The following is a 21,770-nucleotide window of genomic DNA, read 5'->3' as shown; positions in this document are numbered from 1 at the left end:
ACTGAACGTGTCTGGAAATATGTATAAACAATATGATAGTAGTGGATGAGTGACGTTAGTTAGTTTACATCCTAAAGCACCGACTTTTTGTTATACTGGAACATTCTTTTGTATTCATGTCATGTTTCATGTAGTTTTGCTATTTCACTAGAGTTTACTAATATGTTGTCGATGTTGATCCACGTTTTCGTCCGGAGTCGATCAGATTAACGTTTTGCCTGACGAGCTTCAGCAGATAAAACTTTTTTTTGTTTTTTATATTTATGTGGAGTTTGTGTTGGAGTCTGTGTTGTGCTGGAGGCAGGACGTTTTGGGGGGTTATCAGACTTCATGTCGTCAGCTAAAGTGCCGTTGGTCACATAGACTGTAGGTAGGATAGAGAGGCTCGGGAGCGCGCATGCACGTCACATCCAATGGATTACGCAGAAAATCCAACCTGGAGACCTCACATATAAATATGAATATTGGCCTTCAGAGGTTATAGCAAAACCTGAAAAGTGGATCAAAGTGTAATTACAACCCCTTCAAATACAGGCAATAAAAAAGGATTTATTTTATAAAAAAAGTTCCATATGTAAGCAATAAGGTATGAGAGGCTGTGCTGTATCGTGAATAAGTAATGGCTGAAGGGCGTTGTTAGGCACGACGCGAAGCGGAGTAACCCCTTCAGCCGTTACTTATTCACGATACAGCACTTGCCTCGAGTACCTTATTGCTTTTATAAAACGGTTGCCACACAATATTAAAGAAACGGTCGCCACACAATATTGCAACTTTCATGTAGTTAAATCAATAAAAACATTCCTTCCGCTAGAAAAATATAGTCCCTGACTGTGAACAACAACGTTCCAATGTGTAATATGCAGGAAAGCTCAAATAAAAACAACAAACCATTCTCAAACTTTGTCTCATTCTTTTTATTTTTTTACAACACAAAATTTGTGAAATTTCCTCACACAAATAAGCATAGCTTATCTCTCAGCAAAATACAAAAAAAAAAAACAACAACAACAAGGGCACATATTTTGATAGATAAAAGTTAGGTCTTTAATCTAGTTATTAATTTAGTTGCTAAAATGCTGCCTAACAAGAGATACTTTATTTATTGTTGTTTATTTAAATTTATTTGAATATCTCCGTTTATTGTGCATGCATTTATATTTGTCTCATTTCAATCGGCTCCACTGTGGTGATATTTTAGTTGGGGCTCAGCGCTGTTTTCTGTTGCAGCAAGAATGTCACAGAAATAATTTTAAAAAAGTTTCGTTTTATACTAGGTAAATTTCGTAAATAAATCGAAGTAAATTTCGATTTATACTAGGTGGCATGACGATGGATAAGTGGTTTGAGGAACAATTTGGAGAGACTTCTACAAATACGAACCGTCATGCTGAAGTGCTGAAATGTAATAAATTTCGAGAAGACTCGTAATGAAAAAAATAACGTTCAGCAAACCTAATGGGCAGTGAAATCCTTCGGTGACTGGTGTAGTGACAGGTGTGTTGGGATTAAGCGCATCAGACAGTTTTATGGTGCTGAAATCTTTAGCAGAAATCGGTGTGTGATGCTCCGTTTTATCACGACCCTCTCTTCTCATTGTCTTTACGACTCCAACGAAAACATTATTGGATGAGGTGAATGCGCTGTCTCTCATCAGACACCAGGACAAACTCAAAGGTGGGTCATTCAGGAATCTGTTCAGACCCGCACGTAACACTACATAGCTACTGATCCCATATTTTTCTCCAGTGGAGCTTCTGACAGTTCCGTAGAAGTCACGGATATTAAAGTGCGTTGAGTTCCGTCTTGGTGATTTGTTTAAAATCTATGCTGCAACCCTTTTCACTACACCAGTCACCGAAGCATTTCACTGCCCATTGGGTTTGCTGCACGGTATTTTTTTCATTACGTATTTACGAGTCTTCTCGAATGTGTCAATGTTATATTTCAGCACTTCAGCATGACGTTTCGTATTTGTAGAAGTCTCTCCAAATTGTTCCTCAAACCACTTATCCATCGTCATGGCACCTAGTAAATCGAAATTTACTTTAAACATTTTATCCTTTTTAGTTCTTACGTTTTTTTTCTATGTTTAGCCTATGTTGATATGTGTGGTTGCTAAGGGTGTTGCTAACCCAGATAGCAAACTGACATTGAATCAACGTGGAAACAACGTCTCTCATGACATTGAAACAACGTTGATTTTGCTCATCGAATTAACGTTGAACCAACGTCAGACGCGGCATTCTTCAAAGCTAAATGAAAATCGAAAATTGGTTTGCTTTCATAACGTTGAAACAACGCGTTGATTTCAAGTTGATTTTCCGTTAGTTTTGAAAGAATGACGCGTCTGACGTTGGTTCAACGTTAATTCGATGAGCAAAACAATGTCAGATCAACGTTGTTTCGATGTCATATTTCCACGTTGATTCAATGTCAGTTTGCTATCTGGAAAGGGTGCAGTGATAAATAGAACTGTTGGGTGAAGCGGTCGTAGCCGTGTTTTATCGTCAATAAAGCACAGCTATTGACCAATCAGAATCAAGGATTGGAACTAACCGTTTTATAAAGAACCTTTAACTAACCAATGAGTCATTGAAACCCTTGATGGTTTTCCTTGACCTTCTTTGGGTGAGTTAAAGGGCATATTGCAGGATAGAGGACCCAACGAGTCAATGCGTAGAAAAACAATGTAGGAACTAGATTTTCTTTAAAATATACTTATAAATACGCTACAGAAGCTTCTGGAGTCGTTTTTGTGAGAAATTTTAACTTCCGCGTCTGAAAATGGGCGTGGCGGGCGTGACGCAATGAGCGGGAGAGCGGTCGATTCACACAACAGGAAAACAATGGATTGCAATGACATTTCAGACGCTGAGGAAATACTCGTATGACGGATCAAGCCATAAAGTTATGAGCCTGCTATGCTAAAGAGATCAGGGACAGGCCAGGATAATGTCAGACAGAACGGTCAGAAAAAAATTGAGCTGTGGTGTGAGGAGAACCAGTGGAGAACAGGACAGGTGCCTTTAGGTGAGAGACGTGCTTATAGTATACACGCTCGCTAATATACACTGTGCTCACAATATTGTACAGATTATTATGATCCTATAACAGGCCAGCAGACATTAGTATGTTTAGGGTAGAGTTATATACTATTAAATGTATAAAAACTTTACTAGAGTATATTTCTATTGTACTAACAGCACTCAGGTAAAATTTTAATACATATTTTTCACCTGGGTTATAACAAAAACAGAAAATTAAAGATTTGAGTATTTAAACAACCAATTTTTTTTTTTTAAATTAAAAGTTGTCTCTATTTAGGGCATGACAAGACTAAGTTCTGGATAAGTGTTAAGTGTACTAAGTTCAAATAGTGTGACCTATATCACACTATTTGATGCCATTTGTATACGACGATCAACATTCTTGCTTCGGCATCTCATGTTGATTGATATGATCGGATGATAATCATTTGATCTGAAGTGAACGATACACACGGCGGCGTTTTCCGAAGCCGATGCGGAAGAGAAATCCCGTCTCTTCACCTGCACAAACCGCACTAGGAACAAAAGATAGGCTATAGCACTGTCCCTGTTCTTGTAATGGAAACTTGTGGACTCGACCTTGAAGTCCTGACAGGCCTGAGTTTATGCAACCTCCACAAACACAATAATTTACCATGACGATGATAAATTAAAATACAAAAAGTACCGAAAGCACACTGACAGACGACCACGCCAATCCAAACCGCGTATGGAAGGAGGCAAAGCGTTCCACAACCTGGGTGCAACAACTTGGAATGAACGGTCCCCCCTTGTTTTAAAATGTGTAAGGAGGGCAACTCTTACCTGTTGATCTCAGACTACGTGAGGATGTCCGCAGCTGTATCAGGTCAGAGATGTATGGGGGTGCCTGTCCTTGTAAGGCTCTAAAAGTTAAGACCAAAATTTTGTAGTGAATTCTGAATATCACTGGTAACCAATGAAGTGAAGCTAAAACTGGAGTAATATGTGCCCTTTTACTTGTGTGGGTTAAAAGCCTAGCAGCAGAATTTTGGACAGTCTGGAGACGACAAAGATCCTTCTTATTAAGGCAAATAAAAAGACTGTTGCAATAGTCTAAGCGAGACAAGATAAAAAGCATGAATGATCATCTCCAACTCGGCTTTTGACACCAAGGTTCTTATCTTAGAAATGTTCCTTAATTGAAAGAAACAGTTTTTAATAAGATGTTTTGAGTGTTTCTCCAGAGACATGGCCGCATCAAAAACAACACCTAAGCTCCTGAGACTGGGCTGAACAGACGAACCTCAGTCACCAATGTGTTTCTTTATCTCAGGGATGCTCTGCTCAGGGGCAATAAATAAAGTTTCAGTCTTGGTTGAGTTCAACATTAAAAAGTTGTCATTTAGCCACTGCTTGATCCTACTCAGACAGTTCATTAAAGATGACAGTTTAAATAACTCAGTAGACTTAAAAGAACAGTATAACTGAATGTCATCTGCATACAAGTGATAAGAGCCATCCTGAAACTGGCTTATTATCTGTCCTAAAGGGAGCATATACAGGAGGAAAAGAATCGGTCCGAGGACAGAACCTTGAGGAACACCACTCGATAAAACTGCAGTATCTGACATGTTCTGATTTATGCAAGCACTAAAACTTCTACCAGTAAGGTATGATGAAAACCATTTCAGAGCTGATCCAGATATCCCTAATAGAGCCTGAAGTTTATTAAGCATAATATTGTGATCAATAGTGTCAAAGGCAGATGTAAGGTCCAACAAAACCAACACTGTGTGCTTCCCAGAATCAGCGGACATCAAAATATCGCTTGAAACTTTCACCAGTGCAGTTTCCATAGAATGTTTTTTATGAAAACCTGACTGATATTTATCAAAAATATAATTTATCTCTAAGAAAGTAGTAAGCTGCTCTGCTACCACTTTCTCTAGAATCTACGCCATGAAAGGGAGTTTAGATATAGGCCTATAATTTGAGGGTTGCAAAGGGTCTAAGCTGGGCTTTTTAAGAACAGGTTCAACAATAGCATGTTTAAAAAAGTCAGGAACCACCCCAGTTAAAAGAGAAGTATTGATCATTTCCACAACACAGGGGCCAATACTATCAAAAACCTGCTTAAACAGCATAGTCGGGAGAACATCACTATGGCCATAAGAGGGCTTTAGCTTATCTAGTAGAGTAGTAACATCGAATAATGATACAAGTTTAAAAGAGAAACACGAATAGGAAAGAGCCAAAGTACAGGCCTTGTATGCAGGAGGTGGTAAAATGCTAGCTCTGATATCCTTCATTTTCTCAACAAAGAAGTTAAGGAATACATTACTATTTGACAGAGAGAGCACCACAATTGGAGAAACAGATGGAGAAACAATAGAGTTTTCATAGGAGCCACTTCATCTAGAATTGTTAAGCATTGACTGTTAAAAGACTCCACAAACACATTTACATCACTACAACCTGTTAGCTGGCATGGATCAAACAATGTAGAAAACTTCCCAGCAACATCTTGTTTAAAAACTCTCCTCTGAGCCTTAATTCTCAGAGGCGGGGGGTCCCGTGGTAAGTTTAAGTTAAAGAAAACACAACTATGGTCACTCACATGGACATCCTCACATTTACTATCTCAAGACCTAATGAGAAAACAAGGTCCAGGGTGTGCCCCTCCACACTCACATGGGCCTGAGAGATATTGCGGAAAGTTAAATGAGTCAGTGATAGATAGGAGATCTGTAGCTGCAATACATGACATATCATCAATATGAAGATTAAAATCTCCAATAATTAAAACTTTCTCCAGCTTGATTATAGAGGTTAATAAATCAGTAAAATCAGTAAGGATGATACCTGCAGGGCCAGGAGGACGGTGAATTAACACACAATAAAATATGTTAACAGAACCGACCTTAATCATCTGTGACTCAAACGAGGAAAATGTTTCACAGTGGATTCCTCTGCATAAAAAACTGTCTCGATACACAACAGCAAGGCCGTCACCTCGGCGAGCCGTTCGAGGTGTCCCAATCACAGAGCAACCTGCGGGGCAGAGCTCATTCAAGAAAAGTTACCTGTTTGCTTGCCGTTTAATTCAGTTGATGGCGCGGCCATCTAGGCTTAAAATAGAGCAATCAGGCCATAAATACATAACGTTCAACCAATATAATACAATTGTTGGCTAATATATTTTCTAACAACACTGATGCAAATGGATAGATCGGTTAAGTTAACAGTTACCTGTTCGTTTTATGCTGTTTAATACAGTTTATGGCGCGGCCATCTCATTTAGGCTTACAATCGTGCATTCTGTCGTAATAACACATTGTCAACCGACATCAAAAATAAAAAAAATATTTTTTTTGAGTGTAGAAACAGGGAGAACACTCAGAAATGCTGTGAACCAGCTGGAGTTATTCTCTATATCAGTGTGGACTGTTTCTGAACTCCCTTAAACCTCATCACATCCTCATTTAAATAATTCCCGCCCAAGGTATACAGGGCCTTGAGTTGCATTAGTAGTGTGTTGTTGCAGAGTCCAAGAAATGCTGTTTCACAGATCTAATCTACTGATATGTGATTTAATTCCCAGCTGATTATGTTCAGAGACATAAACAATTGTGGTTTTGTGAATTTGCGCTCAGAAAACCATATATCAGAAGCTTAAAGAGTAACTAAACACTTAACCAACTTTTTTAGTTAATGATCTGTAAGAATGGATCTTTATTAATACCAGTCATTGATTCGAGTAACTTTTTTGGCATTTGTTTATAAAGTGTTCTATTTCTACAATATATGGTGTAAAAACGTCTTAGTGCTGCCCTCTTCAGGTTGAACAGTGGCTACTGCAGTTGAATTTTCCTATTGGATGTTTGCGGTAATATGTGACACAGCGGTTGTTGGTGACGTAGGCAAGTTCCATACAAAGAGATGCGTCTCAGGTGCACGTCCCCTTCCGCTGGGCTCTGCCCACTTTTCCAGCATTTTTCAAATATTGCCAGTGGGTGGAGTCAGGCTCTGACCAGGGGTTTAAATACCCTTTAAATTGCCAGGGCTTTTTTAATCAAATGGAAAGAACAAACATTTCATTATGACCACGACAGAGATGATGATCAAGACCAAACAGATGATTTGTTTATTGCTCTGCCCACTTCTGGAAAAGGGGGTGGGGAGCAGCAGCTCATTTGTATTTAAGGAGACACACACAAAAACATCATAATTTTGATTCCACTCAAAAATGGTCATTTACAGAAGAGCATAATAATTGACCTGGGGTATTTTGAGCTGAAACTTCACAGAACCATTCCATGGGACACCCGAGACTCATATTATCTTGTGTTATTATGTTATCTTGTAAAAAAAAGAGCATTATAGGACTTCTTCAACAAAAAAGTTTGCATGAGTTCAATGAGAGTCCAGATTCAATCACAGCTTCATTTCATAATCCAAATAACATTTGAGTGCTTAGATCCAAATGTTAGGAGTGAAACTACTTCAGATATTTTTCTTTTTGTCCTGCAGCTGTGAATCTGTGAGTGGCGATGGCGTCTGTTAAAGAGCAGCTTCTGAACTCGCTGAAGGACCTGACAGAAGATCATCTAAAGGAGTTTCAGTGGACCTTAGAAAATGATCATGAGTGTATATCAAAGTCTGAAATGGAGAATGCAGATAGGTTGAAAACTGTGGATAAGATGGTGGAGTGTTTCGGACCAGAAGAAGCTGTGAAGATCACAGTGGAGATCCTGAGGAAGATAACCCAGAATGATCTGGCTGAGCAGCTGGAGAACAAATGCAAGCAAGGTAATGTTTAATTTATTGTGACTGTAATGTAAGTGACAGGCAATATCTTCCGCTGTTGAAGCTCTTTCAAAAGAGATTTGGTGTAAATAACAATCATCGCCTGTACATGGAAACAAGGAAATATAGCAGCAAGCAACAATTATAGGGCCAAGAAGAATAGCAGTAGATCGTATACAGGTATATTTAATAGAACAATGTCTGATTTTACAAATGGTTAAATGGTTTACAATGTTCTAAAAACTAGAGCTGCACGATACTGGGAAAATATAGAGAAATAAGATATTCTTGTGATCTTCAGTAGAATATCTCTGTTGTTGTTACTTGGCATTTCGTTAGCAGTTTTGGTAGATGTGGGTTTACACTTTTTGAAAAAGTGTCTTCATATAGCTCCCTGAGGTTGCGTTTCAGATGACTGTGGAGATTCATTTCCTCTCGAAGTGGCCACAATTTTTCCACACGACTTGGTGACACTGTCACATACGTTCACATAGCGTTTTTTTGTGCTTGCAAATTTGTTATTTCAAGTGCAGGCGTGCGGCAAACACCCTCAAAATGGAAGCACATTTTTACACGACCATCTCCATAAATATATCTAGAAGTAAAGCTAATACAAGGGGTAGAAATCCATTAATCTTTTGCTGATACTTATTCGTCATCATGGAAAGCCCTCAGCGCAGTTCATGGTTGCATAGCAACGACAGACGCAAGCGCTTGTGGAAAGAAGGAGATATCGATGCGGCTGCGCTTTCTAGGCATTTTTAGACGCGATATGTGAACGGCCCCTTACACAGTTCCTGCATTTGTGACACTTCTTCTCTATTGAAGCCAAAATATTGCTATATTTCAGACGTATAGTTCTTTTTAAGGACAGGTTCTTCGCTGTTGTCATTTTCCTCACTTGTCTCTACTCCCGCCATTAGTTTTTATTTTTTCACTTTCTGCTCTGAGCCACAAGGTTCCCCTTTGGGCCCGGTCTAGCCAATAGCATAATAGCATCTACTGGGGAAGCAGGTATAAAGATAGTAAGGCCCCATTTGATTGGTCGATTTTGGATAAACAACCTATGCATGCATGCAACACACAAATGCTTAGCACATAAAATAAATGTAATTTATCGCACCTCTCTGCGATACGAATATCGCATATACTATTATCGCAATAACGATAATTTTTCGATATATCGTGCAACCCTACTAAAAACCTTCTGCAAAACTTCTGCAAGCAACTTGTACATGCGAAGGCTCATTTCAATAACCCTTACCTAACCCTAATAAAGTCTAATGTCTAGGTATCAATGTTTAAGCTTTTAATTAGTCCAATAGTGACAATCCAATAAATACTCTGGAAGAAATAAGAAAAAAGAAAGTTATTTAGAAATGTTCAAATTAAAACCACTTGCATTCAAGTAAGCATAGGTCAAGGTGTTTCCATCACCATATGCATAATCAGTGTAGGGGTGTCCCCGACTAAGGATTTTCATAGTCGAATCAGAATCGTCAAGTAGCAACGCATTCTCATCCCAAAGCGCCATATACGACGCTTTTGCAAAAGCGTAAATATCCAACGCACATGGCACCCTTTAACGTCTAATGAGACGCTTCGGTTATGGTTAAGTTTAGGTATGGTGTAGGGTTAGGGTTAGACCACTAGGGGGCGCCTTCTGCCCAAATATATCTGCGTCTCATTTGACGTTAAAGGGTGCCATGTGCGTTGGATATTTACGCTTTTGCAAAAGCGTCGTATATGGCGCTTTGGGATGAGAACTGGCTCCAAGTAGTCAATAGCTGCCTATAGTCGACTAATAGTCGAATCATGTGTGTGGGTGTAGGTGTAACGGTTACCAGCTGGAGTGGCCTATTTATCCACCAGAGGGCACTCCAGATAAGACTAGGTTTCACACAAACTCCATTTCCCATAAGCCCCGTACCTAGCACTGATTACCGGCACAGGTGTTCCTCATTTCAACGCTCCATATAAACAGCCCTCAGACTCTCTATCAGTGCGAAGTCTTGTTTTGCCCCGGCGACATTTCTGAGCGTTTTCCCTGTGTTTATCTGGATTCTCTGGTTATCGACCCTCGACTGTTCCTGGACTTTGATTCTCTGTTTGCTGCCTGCCCCGACCCTTGCCTGTTATCTCTGGATTCTGATTGTTGCCGCCTGTCCTGACCTCTGCCTGGTATTGTTTATGCTCTGGATTACCTGCTCTATATTGTATGCCGATCGTTGACTTCTGCCTGTCTGACTATTCTTAATAAATATAAACTGCACATGGATCTGCACGCTTCCGCCTCTCCATGACAGTAGGGGCGGACCTTTAACATTTTAAAGCCACAATGTACAGAACATCACACAAAGATATAGAAGAAAAATGTATAAAAACATTTCGGATCAATAAAACTAAGAAATAACATAAATAACTGCAGAAAGGCCACAGTGCAGACATGATTTGCGTTTCACATACAATCAATTAAATCGGCTAAATTGCCTGTACGAGCAGGCTGTAAGTACAGAGCGCAACATTGATGCACCGAAAAAATAAACAATTAATTTACAGAATTAAATTAGAACAGAATATACCATTCTAATAAATAAATACAGAATGAAATAAGTCAGAATCAAGTGACAAGATAGAGAACAAATGTGCGCAAAATGCCTGAAGTACAGGGGAACATATATTTAAAACACAAGCCACAAATAGTTAAATTAGATAACCCTGAGTGATCAATAAATAAAAGTATTTTTAACTGCAGAAACAACAGTAAACGCCAGTAGCGGTTCTAGGCACGGGCGACATTTCTTCATGTCACATGGGGGGCGGCACGAGCAGTTAAAAAAATCCTCTGTGCCGCGAAGGTTTTCTATTTTTTATCATTTCGATTCAATTATTGGCAATGGCGCCTCTGCTTGCTGAGAAGGTGCCGTTCACAGAAGCGATGTCAAGGGGGTCTCCTGATTAGTTCACGTATCGTGTCTTTTGCGCGCTCAAAGTTGTTATTTCAAATAGGCGCACGGGGCGGCATGCTTATTATGGCTACGTTCACACTGCAGACTGAAACGACCTTTTTTCGATTTTTTTGCCCCTATGCGACCTGTATCTGATCTTTTCATGACAGTCTGAACGACACAGATACTGATGGATTCTGTATCATTGAAGCCACTCACATCAGTATCCACTCCTGGCTGCGACTCCACACCCACACGTTTCTCTGTTTAATTTTCTTCTTAAAACGAGAAGATTGTATATGTGCTAGCTCTGTTGTGAAAATAACTTTAATATTGCTAAACGAGCTCCACTGTAAGACATCCATTTAGCTACTTCCGCAAACAACAAGTTACGTCGTTGACCGTCGAGTACTCTTCTGCACATGCGGGTCACTTCTGGGTCATTTCACGTTCACGTTCACGTTCACACAGGAGATCACAAAAGGACAGTTTAATTGGAAATGTGAACGGCCTTGCAAAAAAATCGAATTTTTTCAAAGAATCGGAATTGAGCATTAAGCCCTGCAGTGTGAACGTAGCCTATGCACTCACGGGAAGCGCGCTCATAAACTTCAGTATGGGAGTGCACGTGCACCCAAACACTTGGGTGTTTTTCTCTTCTCCGTAAAGAAATCTTTTAGCAGAGCTACAGCAAGCGTTTTTCTGTGGTGGGAAATACATTAGCTACTAAAACTATAGCAACGACAGCCATGGGAAAATCGGTCCGAATTTTACTATTAATAATAAAAGATAAGCTACTGTGCATTATAAATGTCAGGAATGTATCTTTATTGACTCATTCTTTTTATAGAGATGATTTAAATACAGAAATATGAGGTTTATCTTTTTATAAAACCTTTATTGTGTTAACCTTTTTTAAAGTTTAGTAGGTAAGATGAAAGACACTCCTTTAAAACCAATCTTTAATGTTATTAACTTCGTGAATTGATTTCATTGTGAATTAGGCTTTTTGAACAAGATTCTGTGTATGTGATCATTTTGGTCACTGTATTCATGTAATGAAAATAATTTTCATAATGATCAACTAAAATCATTTTATCATTTATCAACACAATTTGTCATTTAAAGGAACACTCCGACTTTTTGGGACTTTAGCCTATTCACCTTATCCCCCAGAGTTAGATAAGTCCATACATACCTTTTTCATCTCCGTGCGTGCTATAAGTCTGTTTGACGCACCCACCGCTAGCCTAGCTTAGCACAAAGACTGGATGTGAATGGTTGCAGCTTTCATACTAATCCAAATGAGTGACAAAATAACGCAAACGTTTTCCTGTTTACATGTTGTGGTTTGTATAGTCACAGACTGTACAAATATCAAGGCCATATGAGACACAGACATCTTTTAACAGTATAAATACTATATTTTCTGAAGGTGAAGCACTGCTACTTGGGCAGAGTGATAACCATCACCTGAGACACACCGTGACGAGGAGCAGAGAGTTCGCTCAGTGTTGGAGTAAAGAGTCAGCAATTACTAACGTTAGATAGAAAAGCATAGTTTATCGTGGGTGTTTGCTTTATTGTATGAGCTATAAACAGGGGAGACCAGATACAGTACCATGTTTCATTGAATTCCAAACAAAAACGCATCCAGATTTATAAATATCACAGAACATGAATAAATTATTATTATTACAGGAATCAATATATTTTAAATGCAATTTATTAGTTGAACCAAATGTATTCAACAGTATATAATATACAGTATAATTGCATTACTATATGATATAATAAGGGGAAAGTAATAGCACAAATTGTTTTTGCACAATGAACTCACAGCCTATCGTACCCTTTTGCACGCTCAAGTTCGTTATTTCCATGGTTATTTCAAATTTAGGCTACTAGGCGCGCCGCGCGCAGGGTGCAAGTTCAACGCGGTGAACGCGCTCGTTTTTTTTCCAAGCGCGTCCGCACCGCATCAAGATAAAAACATATTCATACCCTAATCATATAATAGTGTCACTAACGTTACATTAGCTCTGGCTAATGGCACTGTTACAGTAGGTCATCTAAAAACATAACGGAACACTTACCTCAGCCGCAGGTGATCCACTTGTCCTGTCTGTGCTATAGATGGGATGGCCGTATCCTTCAGCACATTATGGTCCGTGTGGCAAATTCCATTTTTTCAAAATAGTCGTCCTCATTGAAATGTACCGAGCAAACATAATGTCCCTTGATAATCTATTTAGGTGTGTTTGGTTCAATATCCAGAGTAAGTAAGTTAGCCATTTCTTCATCCAGTCAGCGTTTTTAGTTGAAATTCTGTGAAACATGGTATTACCTCCCCTGTTTACTGTCGCAGCTATTTACAATAGAGCGAAAACCCATGACTGTAAACTACGCTTTTACTATTTATAAATTGCTGGCTTTGTTACCCAAACTCTGAGCGAACTCTCCGCTCCTCACCACGGCGTGTCTCCGGTGATGCGGTTATCACTCCGCCAAAGTAGCAGTGCTTCGCCTTCAGAGAATAGTTCCCAGGTTTTATACGGTTAAAAGATGTCTGTGTCTCATTTGACTTTGTTATTTGTACACTCTGTGACTATACAAATCACAACATAGGAAAACGTTTGGGTTAATTTGTCACTCATTTGGATTAGTATGAAAGCTGCAACCATTCACATCCAGTCTTTGTGCTAAGCTAGGCTAGCGGTGGGTGCGTCAAACAGACTTATAGCACGCACGGAGATGAAAAAGGTATGTATGGACTTATCTAACTCTGGGGGATAAGCTGAATAGGCTAAAGTCCCAAAAAGTCGGAGTGTTCCTTTAAGAGTGACATAGGGCTACAAAAGCTATTTTAGGTCTATAACAGTTTGGATAGTTGTTAATATGAGAGCTGTTCGAAATTGTTTAAGAGATAGCCTTAGTAGTCTGTTACTAAATAAGTATCTCTCTGACCTTTTCACTTTTTAAAACTTCATTTCGTGACAAAGTATAGTTTAACAATTCATATCTAAAAGTGTGCCATGCATATAATTCAAGGCAGTAACCAATGTGCTAATGGTTCCTCACTTGAAAGTTAGATTAATCCGGCTGAAATGTTTTGAAATCACTTGTACCCATACCTGATCAAGAAACAAACCCAGTCTTTCACTCGGCCTGTGTCCGTTTGAGTCTTTTCAAATTGAGCGCGCGGATAAAATACATTCTAAAACGCTTAACGTGAAAAACGTTTAATGGCTTAATGTGCGTTCACACCAGCCGCGAATAGAGCGTCAGATTCGCACCTACCGCGTCTAGTTATACGCTTGAACAGTTTGAATACATTCGCGCATCAAGAGCGAAATCCGAAACCCGTTGACCATCTTTTTTACAAGACGTTGATTTGAGCATTCATCAAGAGTCACCGCTCTGTTTTTGCTCTAGAGAGCATGTTAGTTGTCTTTACATTAGAATAATAATGTTTCAAGTAATAAGAAACAGAAAAAATTGCATTCAATACAAAATGAATATGTCTCATATATTGAAATCAAGTTATGTGATAAAATATTTGCTTTGTTGTGCATTAGAACCTCACCAGGCATTGTCAAATTACAAAATAAGTTATTAAGGCCAAACATACAAAATAATCTATTGAGGTCAAACGTATAAAATAATTTATTGAGGCCAAACATATAAAATAATATTATAAACTGAAAAGCGGGCCTGTCCCCATTTATCACGTCACTTTACCATGTGATTGCAGCAAGCAGGCTCCTGATTGGTTAAGGCAGTGCGAATTGACGCAAAATTCAAATTTTTCAACTCGAGCGGCAGGCGCGAATTCGCGCCACAAGCGCTTGAATGCACAAAAAGCAAAAAAATAAAATCATTTGCACATAATGCATAAGAACATAATTTGTGTATGGACAGTGTTTTATGAGAAAAAAATCACAGGACTGATTAATCACTTTTAGAGGCTGGCTCAAAACAAAAATGACGGATTAGGTGAGTGAGGGCGAGGGTGATCCTCACTCCGACACGAGACAGCAGGTCATCAAACTGGGCACGGCACAGGTGGAATACCGCTGACAACGGCCGTCATCCAGGCGCAGCTCCTGGAGCGAGTGGTGAAACTTACCAAACTAGGTTAGCCTCTGAAGGGTCCACTGGAGGCTAACCTAGTACGTACTAGGATAACCTAGTAACCTAGTACAAATAAATGAAGATGATTCCTACGCCGCTGTTTTGCTCTCCAGAGCAAATACAGAGCGGTGACTCTTTCGATGAATGCTCGATTAACATCAGCCACCGTGTAAAAAGATGGACGCCAACGGATGGATCGAATGTATTCAAACTGTTCAAGCGTATAACTAGATGCGGTAGGCACAAATTTGACGCTCTATTCGCGTCTGGTGTGAACGTAGCATTAGACAGTTATATTTAAAGATCAAATTCTGTACACACCTTATTAATAAAGCATACTATATAGTCTACAGAAAAGCAGATGAGCCCAGAATATGAACGCAACACGTTTAATTACACGTTAAGCATTTTTCTCGCTTAGAAAACCATTATTATAAAGATAACGCTACATGAACTTTTATTAACTAAGTTCGGGAGGAGCATGTTCAGATAATTAACACGAGTGGACAGCAATCAGCAATCAATGATGAGAGGGTACAAATAGACTCAGCAGTCTTACCTCGATTCATTGACAGTTTGCAGCATTCAGTAGATTCGCCGCCTTGGTTAACTACCGGTTACTCGCAGCATGTCTCCAACAAGCTCCTCTTCCGACGAAGAATTTACTTCGGATGCAACTTCTCACTCCGTTCGTCCCACGGTCATCCCTTCTACGCCGGTCGGTGCACCTGAGCCCCCGGCATCTCCTCGCGGCCGCACACCGGCCCGATCAGCCCGGCGCCCAACAAGACGCCATGACCAGTCTTCGCCGCCTCCGGCAAGACTTCCATCTTCTTCCCCAGCTTCCTCCTACCGCTCAGCCGTCCCGACGATCCCACCCATCGGGAAATGGACCGTGGCTGGTTTGAGGCAAGCGCTGGGCAACTCCGATCTACAAGTTCCAAGGAAAATGAATAAAGCGGAGCTGTATGATTTATACGTCTCCTTAAATCCAACTCCTAAAACAACCCACAGGCAGAGCATAGTCCGCAGGGCTCAAAATTCGCCTGCCCAGTCACCACCCTCGTCTCTTCGCACAGGACGCAGCTCGCTTCGCCATTCGAGCCGCCGGAGCAACAGGCCCTCAGCGAGCCAGGGCCGCTCTTCAGGTTTCGTCACAACAGCTCCACTATCACCTTTTGATGAGGCCTAGCCCTCCACCTCTGCTTCCGCCGCCGCAATGCCACATACAGCCGGGGCCAGCGGCCTCCCCACAGCCGCTCAATTCTACTCTCCCGCTGTACATAACCCTTTTCCTTTCCAGTGGCCTCCAGCTCCAGTTGCATACACTAGCGCGAAGCTATCGCCGCTAGCATCACAGACCCAACAATGTCAACAACAGGTCTACCCAACAAGTTACAACCCCGCCCACTTCCAGTGGCCTGCAGCTCCAGTAGCTCAAGCAAGCGCAGGCCCGCCTCCGCTTGCAGCACAACCTCACACCGCTTTCTATCATCCCTCATATCCTCCAACTAACTTTCCTTCTCATTTTACAACAGGTCATCCAATCGCGAGGGCACAGCCGTCAATCGCAGCCCCGGATAATACCCTTCCCAGTTCCATTATACAAACTAAATCACCATATTCTCTTTTCACAGCCACTCCGATGCCTGTTCCGCTCAATGCAGTTGGCATGGAACCCCCACCAGTTTCTCAATCCATCCGCGCTCAGATCCTCTCAGGTATGGACATAGACCTCTCCACTCTGTTGTCTCTCCTACCTGCAGCCCAATCAGACCGCCAAGTGGATTGCGGCAATTTTTCAGTGACCCTGAAAAACACAAACACACACTCATCTCGCGTCCTTTCATTTCCCGAATTTACGATTGCTTTTTCACGTTACACGGAAATCGTCTGTTCAGCCTTCCCCCACAGGCGGCGCGAACTGAACGATTATCAAGCAATCATTGCCGAACTCGCGCTGTCCTATGGGGGAGGGCATTTCTACACGTACCATAAACTTTTTTCTGCAAAAAGTGCCATGCGAGTCGCACAATGGAATCAGTGCACATACTGGGGTGCACTCGACTCTGATCTTCACAGCAGGGTATTTTTAGGTTGCAAAAACATTACCTGTGCAGTTTGCAGGTCAGTGGCTCACTAAACCGCAACATGCCCACAGGTTAACACTACCTCTCTTCCCTTTGTGGGAATAAGTAATAATAAATCCACCAGCTATGTGCCGCGTGCAGCAACCACCAGCACAATTCAAGATTCTACGTTTGACAAAAGCAGGCAGCCCTGTAATCACTTCAACGCAGGCAAATGTCAAAGAGCGCGCTGCCGCTACATGCACATCTGCAGCTTTTGTGGCGGCGCCCATGCTCGCATTGTATGTCCAGTCTTCAAGTCTGTGAATAAAAAATCAAAAAATTATTTGGCGACTCCTGTGAATATTTGGCGCATGCAACACGAACTAGCTCATCACCCAGATGCCGAATTTACCGATTATCTGCTGTCAGGTCTAAAAAACGGCTTTAAACCTGGCTTAGAATGCCCGCTTTCTCAAAACATCATATGCAATAATCTCCAATCCGCCCTGACAGAACCCGAAGTTGTAGAAAAACTGATCAAAAAAGAAGTTGAGTCCGGCTTCATGATCGGTCCGTTTGACAATCCTCCATTCAATCCGTTTCGTGTCAGCCCCATTGGAGTGGCTACAAGGAAATTCTCGAGTAAAAAACGCCTAATAATCGACCTGTCAGTCCCGCACAATTCTCCGTTCCCAAGCATAAACAGCCTGATCCCTCTCGATGAATTTTCGCTCAAATACCACGACATAGATCAGGCTATCGACATGATAAAAATCGCAGGTCGGGGTGCTTGGCTTGCAAAAATCGACATTACTTCTGCTTTCAAAGTAATGCCTATCCATCCAGGTTCATGGCACCTATTTGGAGTTCGCTGGCTCGGGAAATATTATTTCGCCGTCCGTTTAACATTCGGTTGCAAAAGCAGCCCCAAAATATTTGACATGCTATCAGAAGCCGTTTGTTGGATCCTGTCGAACAACTATGCCATCCCTTACCTCATTCACTTGCTAGACGACTTTTTAATAATCTCGCCTCCCGATGCTATTCCAGCGGCGCACATTCTCACGGTTCAAAACGTTTTCTCTGAGCTAGGAATTCCTATTGCACAGGAAAAAACCATGGGCCCTGCAACGTCCATCGAGTTCCTAGGAATTAATTTGGATTCGGACAAATTTCAAGCATCCCTCCCCAAAGAAAAAAATCGACCGAATAATCCTCGTCTCCTCTACTTTCCTTGAAAAATCCAATTTTTCAAAACGCGAACTCCTGTCCCTGCTCGGTCATTTAAACTTCGCAATACGTATCATCCCGCAAGGCCACCCCTTCATCTCGCATCTCCTCTCACTCGCGTCCTCTGTCCATTCATTAGAAGACCGCATCTCTCTAACTCAAGCATGTCGCGACGAACTCAGGCTTTGGTTAACATTTCTAAAACAATGGAACGGCCTTTCCTTTTTCTACAACAACCTCGTTTCATCCCCCATTGACATCCAATTGTTCACAGATGCCGCACCCTCAATCGGGTTCGGGGGATTTTATCAAGGTCGTTGGTTCGTGGCTCCATGGCCTCCGCAGCTTCAGGATATAACCCAATCCTCAGCTTTATTCGAGCTTTACCCTCTCGTAGTAGCAGCTTTTCTGTGGGGGAAAGAATGGGCTGCTAGCAGCGTTTTAGTGCATTGCGACAATGAAGCAACAGTACATTGCATTAACAAAGGCCGTTCCCATTCACCCGCTCTGATGACACTCTTAAGGCGTCTCACCTGGATCTCAGCTTGCGACCAATTCATTATCATTGCTAAACACATCCCTGGGTCAAAAAAAAAACAAACAAATTGCCAACTCCCTGTCTCGTTTTCTATTCCAGAAATTCAGGATGCTGGCTCCAGAGGCGGATCAATTCCCAACTCCAATTCCTCGCTATTCAGAGCTAATATTCCCGTAACCCACCCGTTAAAACCACTGCTCGAAGCATCACTTGACGGTATCCTCCAAGCAGTATCTCCCAGGACCCTTCAATCCTGCGTCACTGCTACTAATCTTCTCTTATAACTTATCTTTCCCTGATTTTTCTCTTCTTTCAATCACCTCTTTTATCTCCTACCTTAATAGCATTAAAGGCCTACAAGTCGGGTCCATTAAAGGTTATTTGAGCGGCATCCAGTTTTTCCATAAACTGATGTATGGCGCTCCTTCCGTGGAGATAAACAATTCACAAACCTCTCTCCTGATTAAAGGGATTCAACGATCCCAGCCCACCCGCCCCGACGCCAGACAACCCATAACGCTGGACATTCTCACCAAATGTATTCAGGTTCTCCGCTCAGGTTACCAGCCCCTTAGTTCCGCTCGCACACTCGATGCCATGTTTATCCTAGCCTTTTTTGGTTTTCTCAGATGTTCAGAAATCGCCATCACTTCTAAATTCGACCCAAAAATCCACCCCACCATCTCAGACTTATCAGTAATTGATGGTGAAACCATTTCATACTTGATTAAACAAAGTAAGACTGACCAAACCAAAAAAGGCCATTTCATTTACATTTTCAACCTCGCTTCGCAAATCCAACCATACCAGTCAATTCTGGCATATCTGCAATGGAGAAGTGCTCAGGCTAAATCTCCTTTGGAACCCCTGTTTTCAGACGAATCCAAAAAACCTGTGACACGTTTTTGGTTCCAGAAACACCTTAAATTTGTTCTCCAACAGTCAGGCATTCCAGCAAAGAATTTTTCTAGCCACTCATTTCGCATCGGGGCAGCAACTTCAGCAGCCCAAAAAGGCCTCTCCCAACAGCAGATCCAAGCCCTTGGGAGATGGTCCTGTGATGCTTTCCAAAGTTATATCAGGACCAACCGGTTCCACATTAAAAAAGCCCACCAAACCCTCATCGGGTAAGGAGAAAAGCATTGGTCTCACAACGAACAGAGCAAGAGCTTTCCCAGTAGAGCACTTACGTTTTCTCTTCCATCCAGCGAGCATCTGGCCTCACAGCGGATGCAGTTTGAGAAAATCTCCTGGGCAAACACTCATTTTTTCCTTTCTTCAGTTTCCTCTTTTCGTCCAGCGAGCATTGGTCTCACAGCGGACGGAGTGAGAGCTTTCCCAGTAGAGTACTTACATTTTCTCTTCCATCCAGCGAGCATCTGGCCTCACAGCGGATGCAGTGTGAGAAAATCTCCTGGGCAAGCACTCATTCTTCCCTCTTTTCAGTTTCCTCTTTCCGTCCAGCGAGCATTGGTCTCACAGCGGACGGAGTGAGAGCTTTCCCAGTAGAGCACTTACATTTTCTCTTTTCATCCAGCGAGCATTTGGTCTCACAGCGGATGCAGTTTGAGAAAATCTCCTAGGAAAGCACTCATTTTCCTCTCCTCAGTTTCCTCTTTCCGTCCAGCGAGCATTGGTCTCTCAGCGGACGGAGTGAGAGCTTTCCCAGTAGAGCATTACATTTTCTCTCTTCATCCAGCGAGCATTTGGTCTCACAGCGGATGCAGTTGAGAAATCTCTTGGGCAAGCACTCATTTTCCTCTCTTCAGTTTCCTCTTTCCGTCCAGCGAGCATTGGTCTCTCAGTGGACGGAGCGAGAGAAATCCCGGTAGAGCACTCACGTTTTTCCCTTTTCATTTCAGAGCATTTGGTCCCTCAGCGGACGCAGCGTAAAAAACTTCCTGGACAAGTGCACTACAACCTCTTCACACACAGGGGCAGTCAGTCCAGGCTGTGAGCCACCATCACGGGCCTCCCCGATCGAGCATCCAGGCCCCTTCTCAAGATGCCAGCCCGCCAATCTCGCCACTCATTGGGGGGTCTTTAGTCCGGCGGCTGTCCTCTGCTTCTTGCCTATTGGGGGGAGTACTCTGGGTTCGGGCTGGATTCGAGCTCGGAGCCCTCCCTCCGGACAGCACGCCAAATACGCATTAAATCTTATTCCTCAATTATATGTAAGTGTGAACTCGTGAAATGAAGTTTTATTAACTAAGTTCGTGAGGAGCATGTTCTGATAATTAACACGAGTGAACAGCAATCAGCAATCAATGATGAGAGGGTACAAATAGACTCAGCAGTCTTACCTCGATTCATTGACAGTTTGCAGCATCCCTCCTCCACCCCTTCTCCACACTCCTAGTTCTCCACACTCCTCTTTCTAAAAAATCACTTACATACGGGGGGAGTACTCTGGGTTCGGGCTGGATTCGAGCTCGGAGCCCTCCCTCCGGACAGCACGCCAAATACGCAGTAAATCTTATTCCTCAATTATATGTAAGTGTGAACTTGTGAAGTGACTTTCTATAGGAGAAACGCATTGCGTTCATATTCTGGGTTCATCTGCTTATCTGCACATAGTTTGGTTTCTTAATAAGGTGTGTACATGCATAAGAGTGCCCTTTAAGCATTTTAAAAGCTTTTTTCACGTTAAGCGTTTTAGAATGTCCTGAGGAAAACCAACTTCTTAACGTTGGCCGGCAGAAGTCCAATCATGGTTTCCTGATGCTAAATCCAGCCTTGGAGAATATCCTTTCTGATGGTGTGCATCCACACTTTATATTTTCTTATCCCAGACATTTTTAAAGATTTAAATCTCTGCCGACAAGACTCTCCTTTGTCGGTCACGGATCAAAAGTGAAACTTAAATCGGTCACAGGGGTGGTTGGATTAATTCACGCACGCTAAAGAGCTTCTTTCTTTGCATTTACATTTTTTATTTACAGCATTATCACAATAGGCTGTATATGACAGAAAACCGGTAGTTCTATGTGAAATCAGACATTGAGCACACTCATATACCCAAAGTGGCATG

General features: G+C 41.8%; 1 protein-coding gene across 7 annotated transcripts in view; it reads left to right on the top strand.

The window, feature by feature from the left end:
* The window catches only part of LOC120480881 (protein NLRC3), an 83,312-nt gene that overhangs the window by 3,876 nt on the left and 57,666 nt on the right, over positions 1 to 21,770 (top strand). For 4 of the 7 annotated variants that reach the window (XM_089126844.1, XM_089126845.1, XM_089126847.1 and 1 more), the window contains exons 2-3: positions 7,542 to 7,820; positions 16,537 to 16,620. In XM_089126844.1, coding sequence (XP_088982970.1) covers positions 7,562 to 7,820; positions 16,537 to 16,620 — 343 coding nt within the window. In that variant the 5' untranslated portion in view covers positions 7,542 to 7,561. The remainder of the gene's footprint in view (positions 1 to 7,541; positions 7,821 to 16,536; positions 16,621 to 21,770) is intronic. The other 3 variants (XM_089126850.1, XM_089126846.1, XM_089126849.1) reach the window with 1 other exon arrangement.

This window comes from Pimephales promelas, chromosome 24 (assembly GCF_988280905.1).
Source record: "Pimephales promelas chromosome 24, fPimPro1.hap1.1, whole genome shotgun sequence".
NCBI lineage: Eukaryota > Metazoa > Chordata > Actinopteri > Cypriniformes > Leuciscidae > Pimephales > Pimephales promelas.
This window is presented reverse-complemented; position numbering and strand designations above follow the sequence as displayed.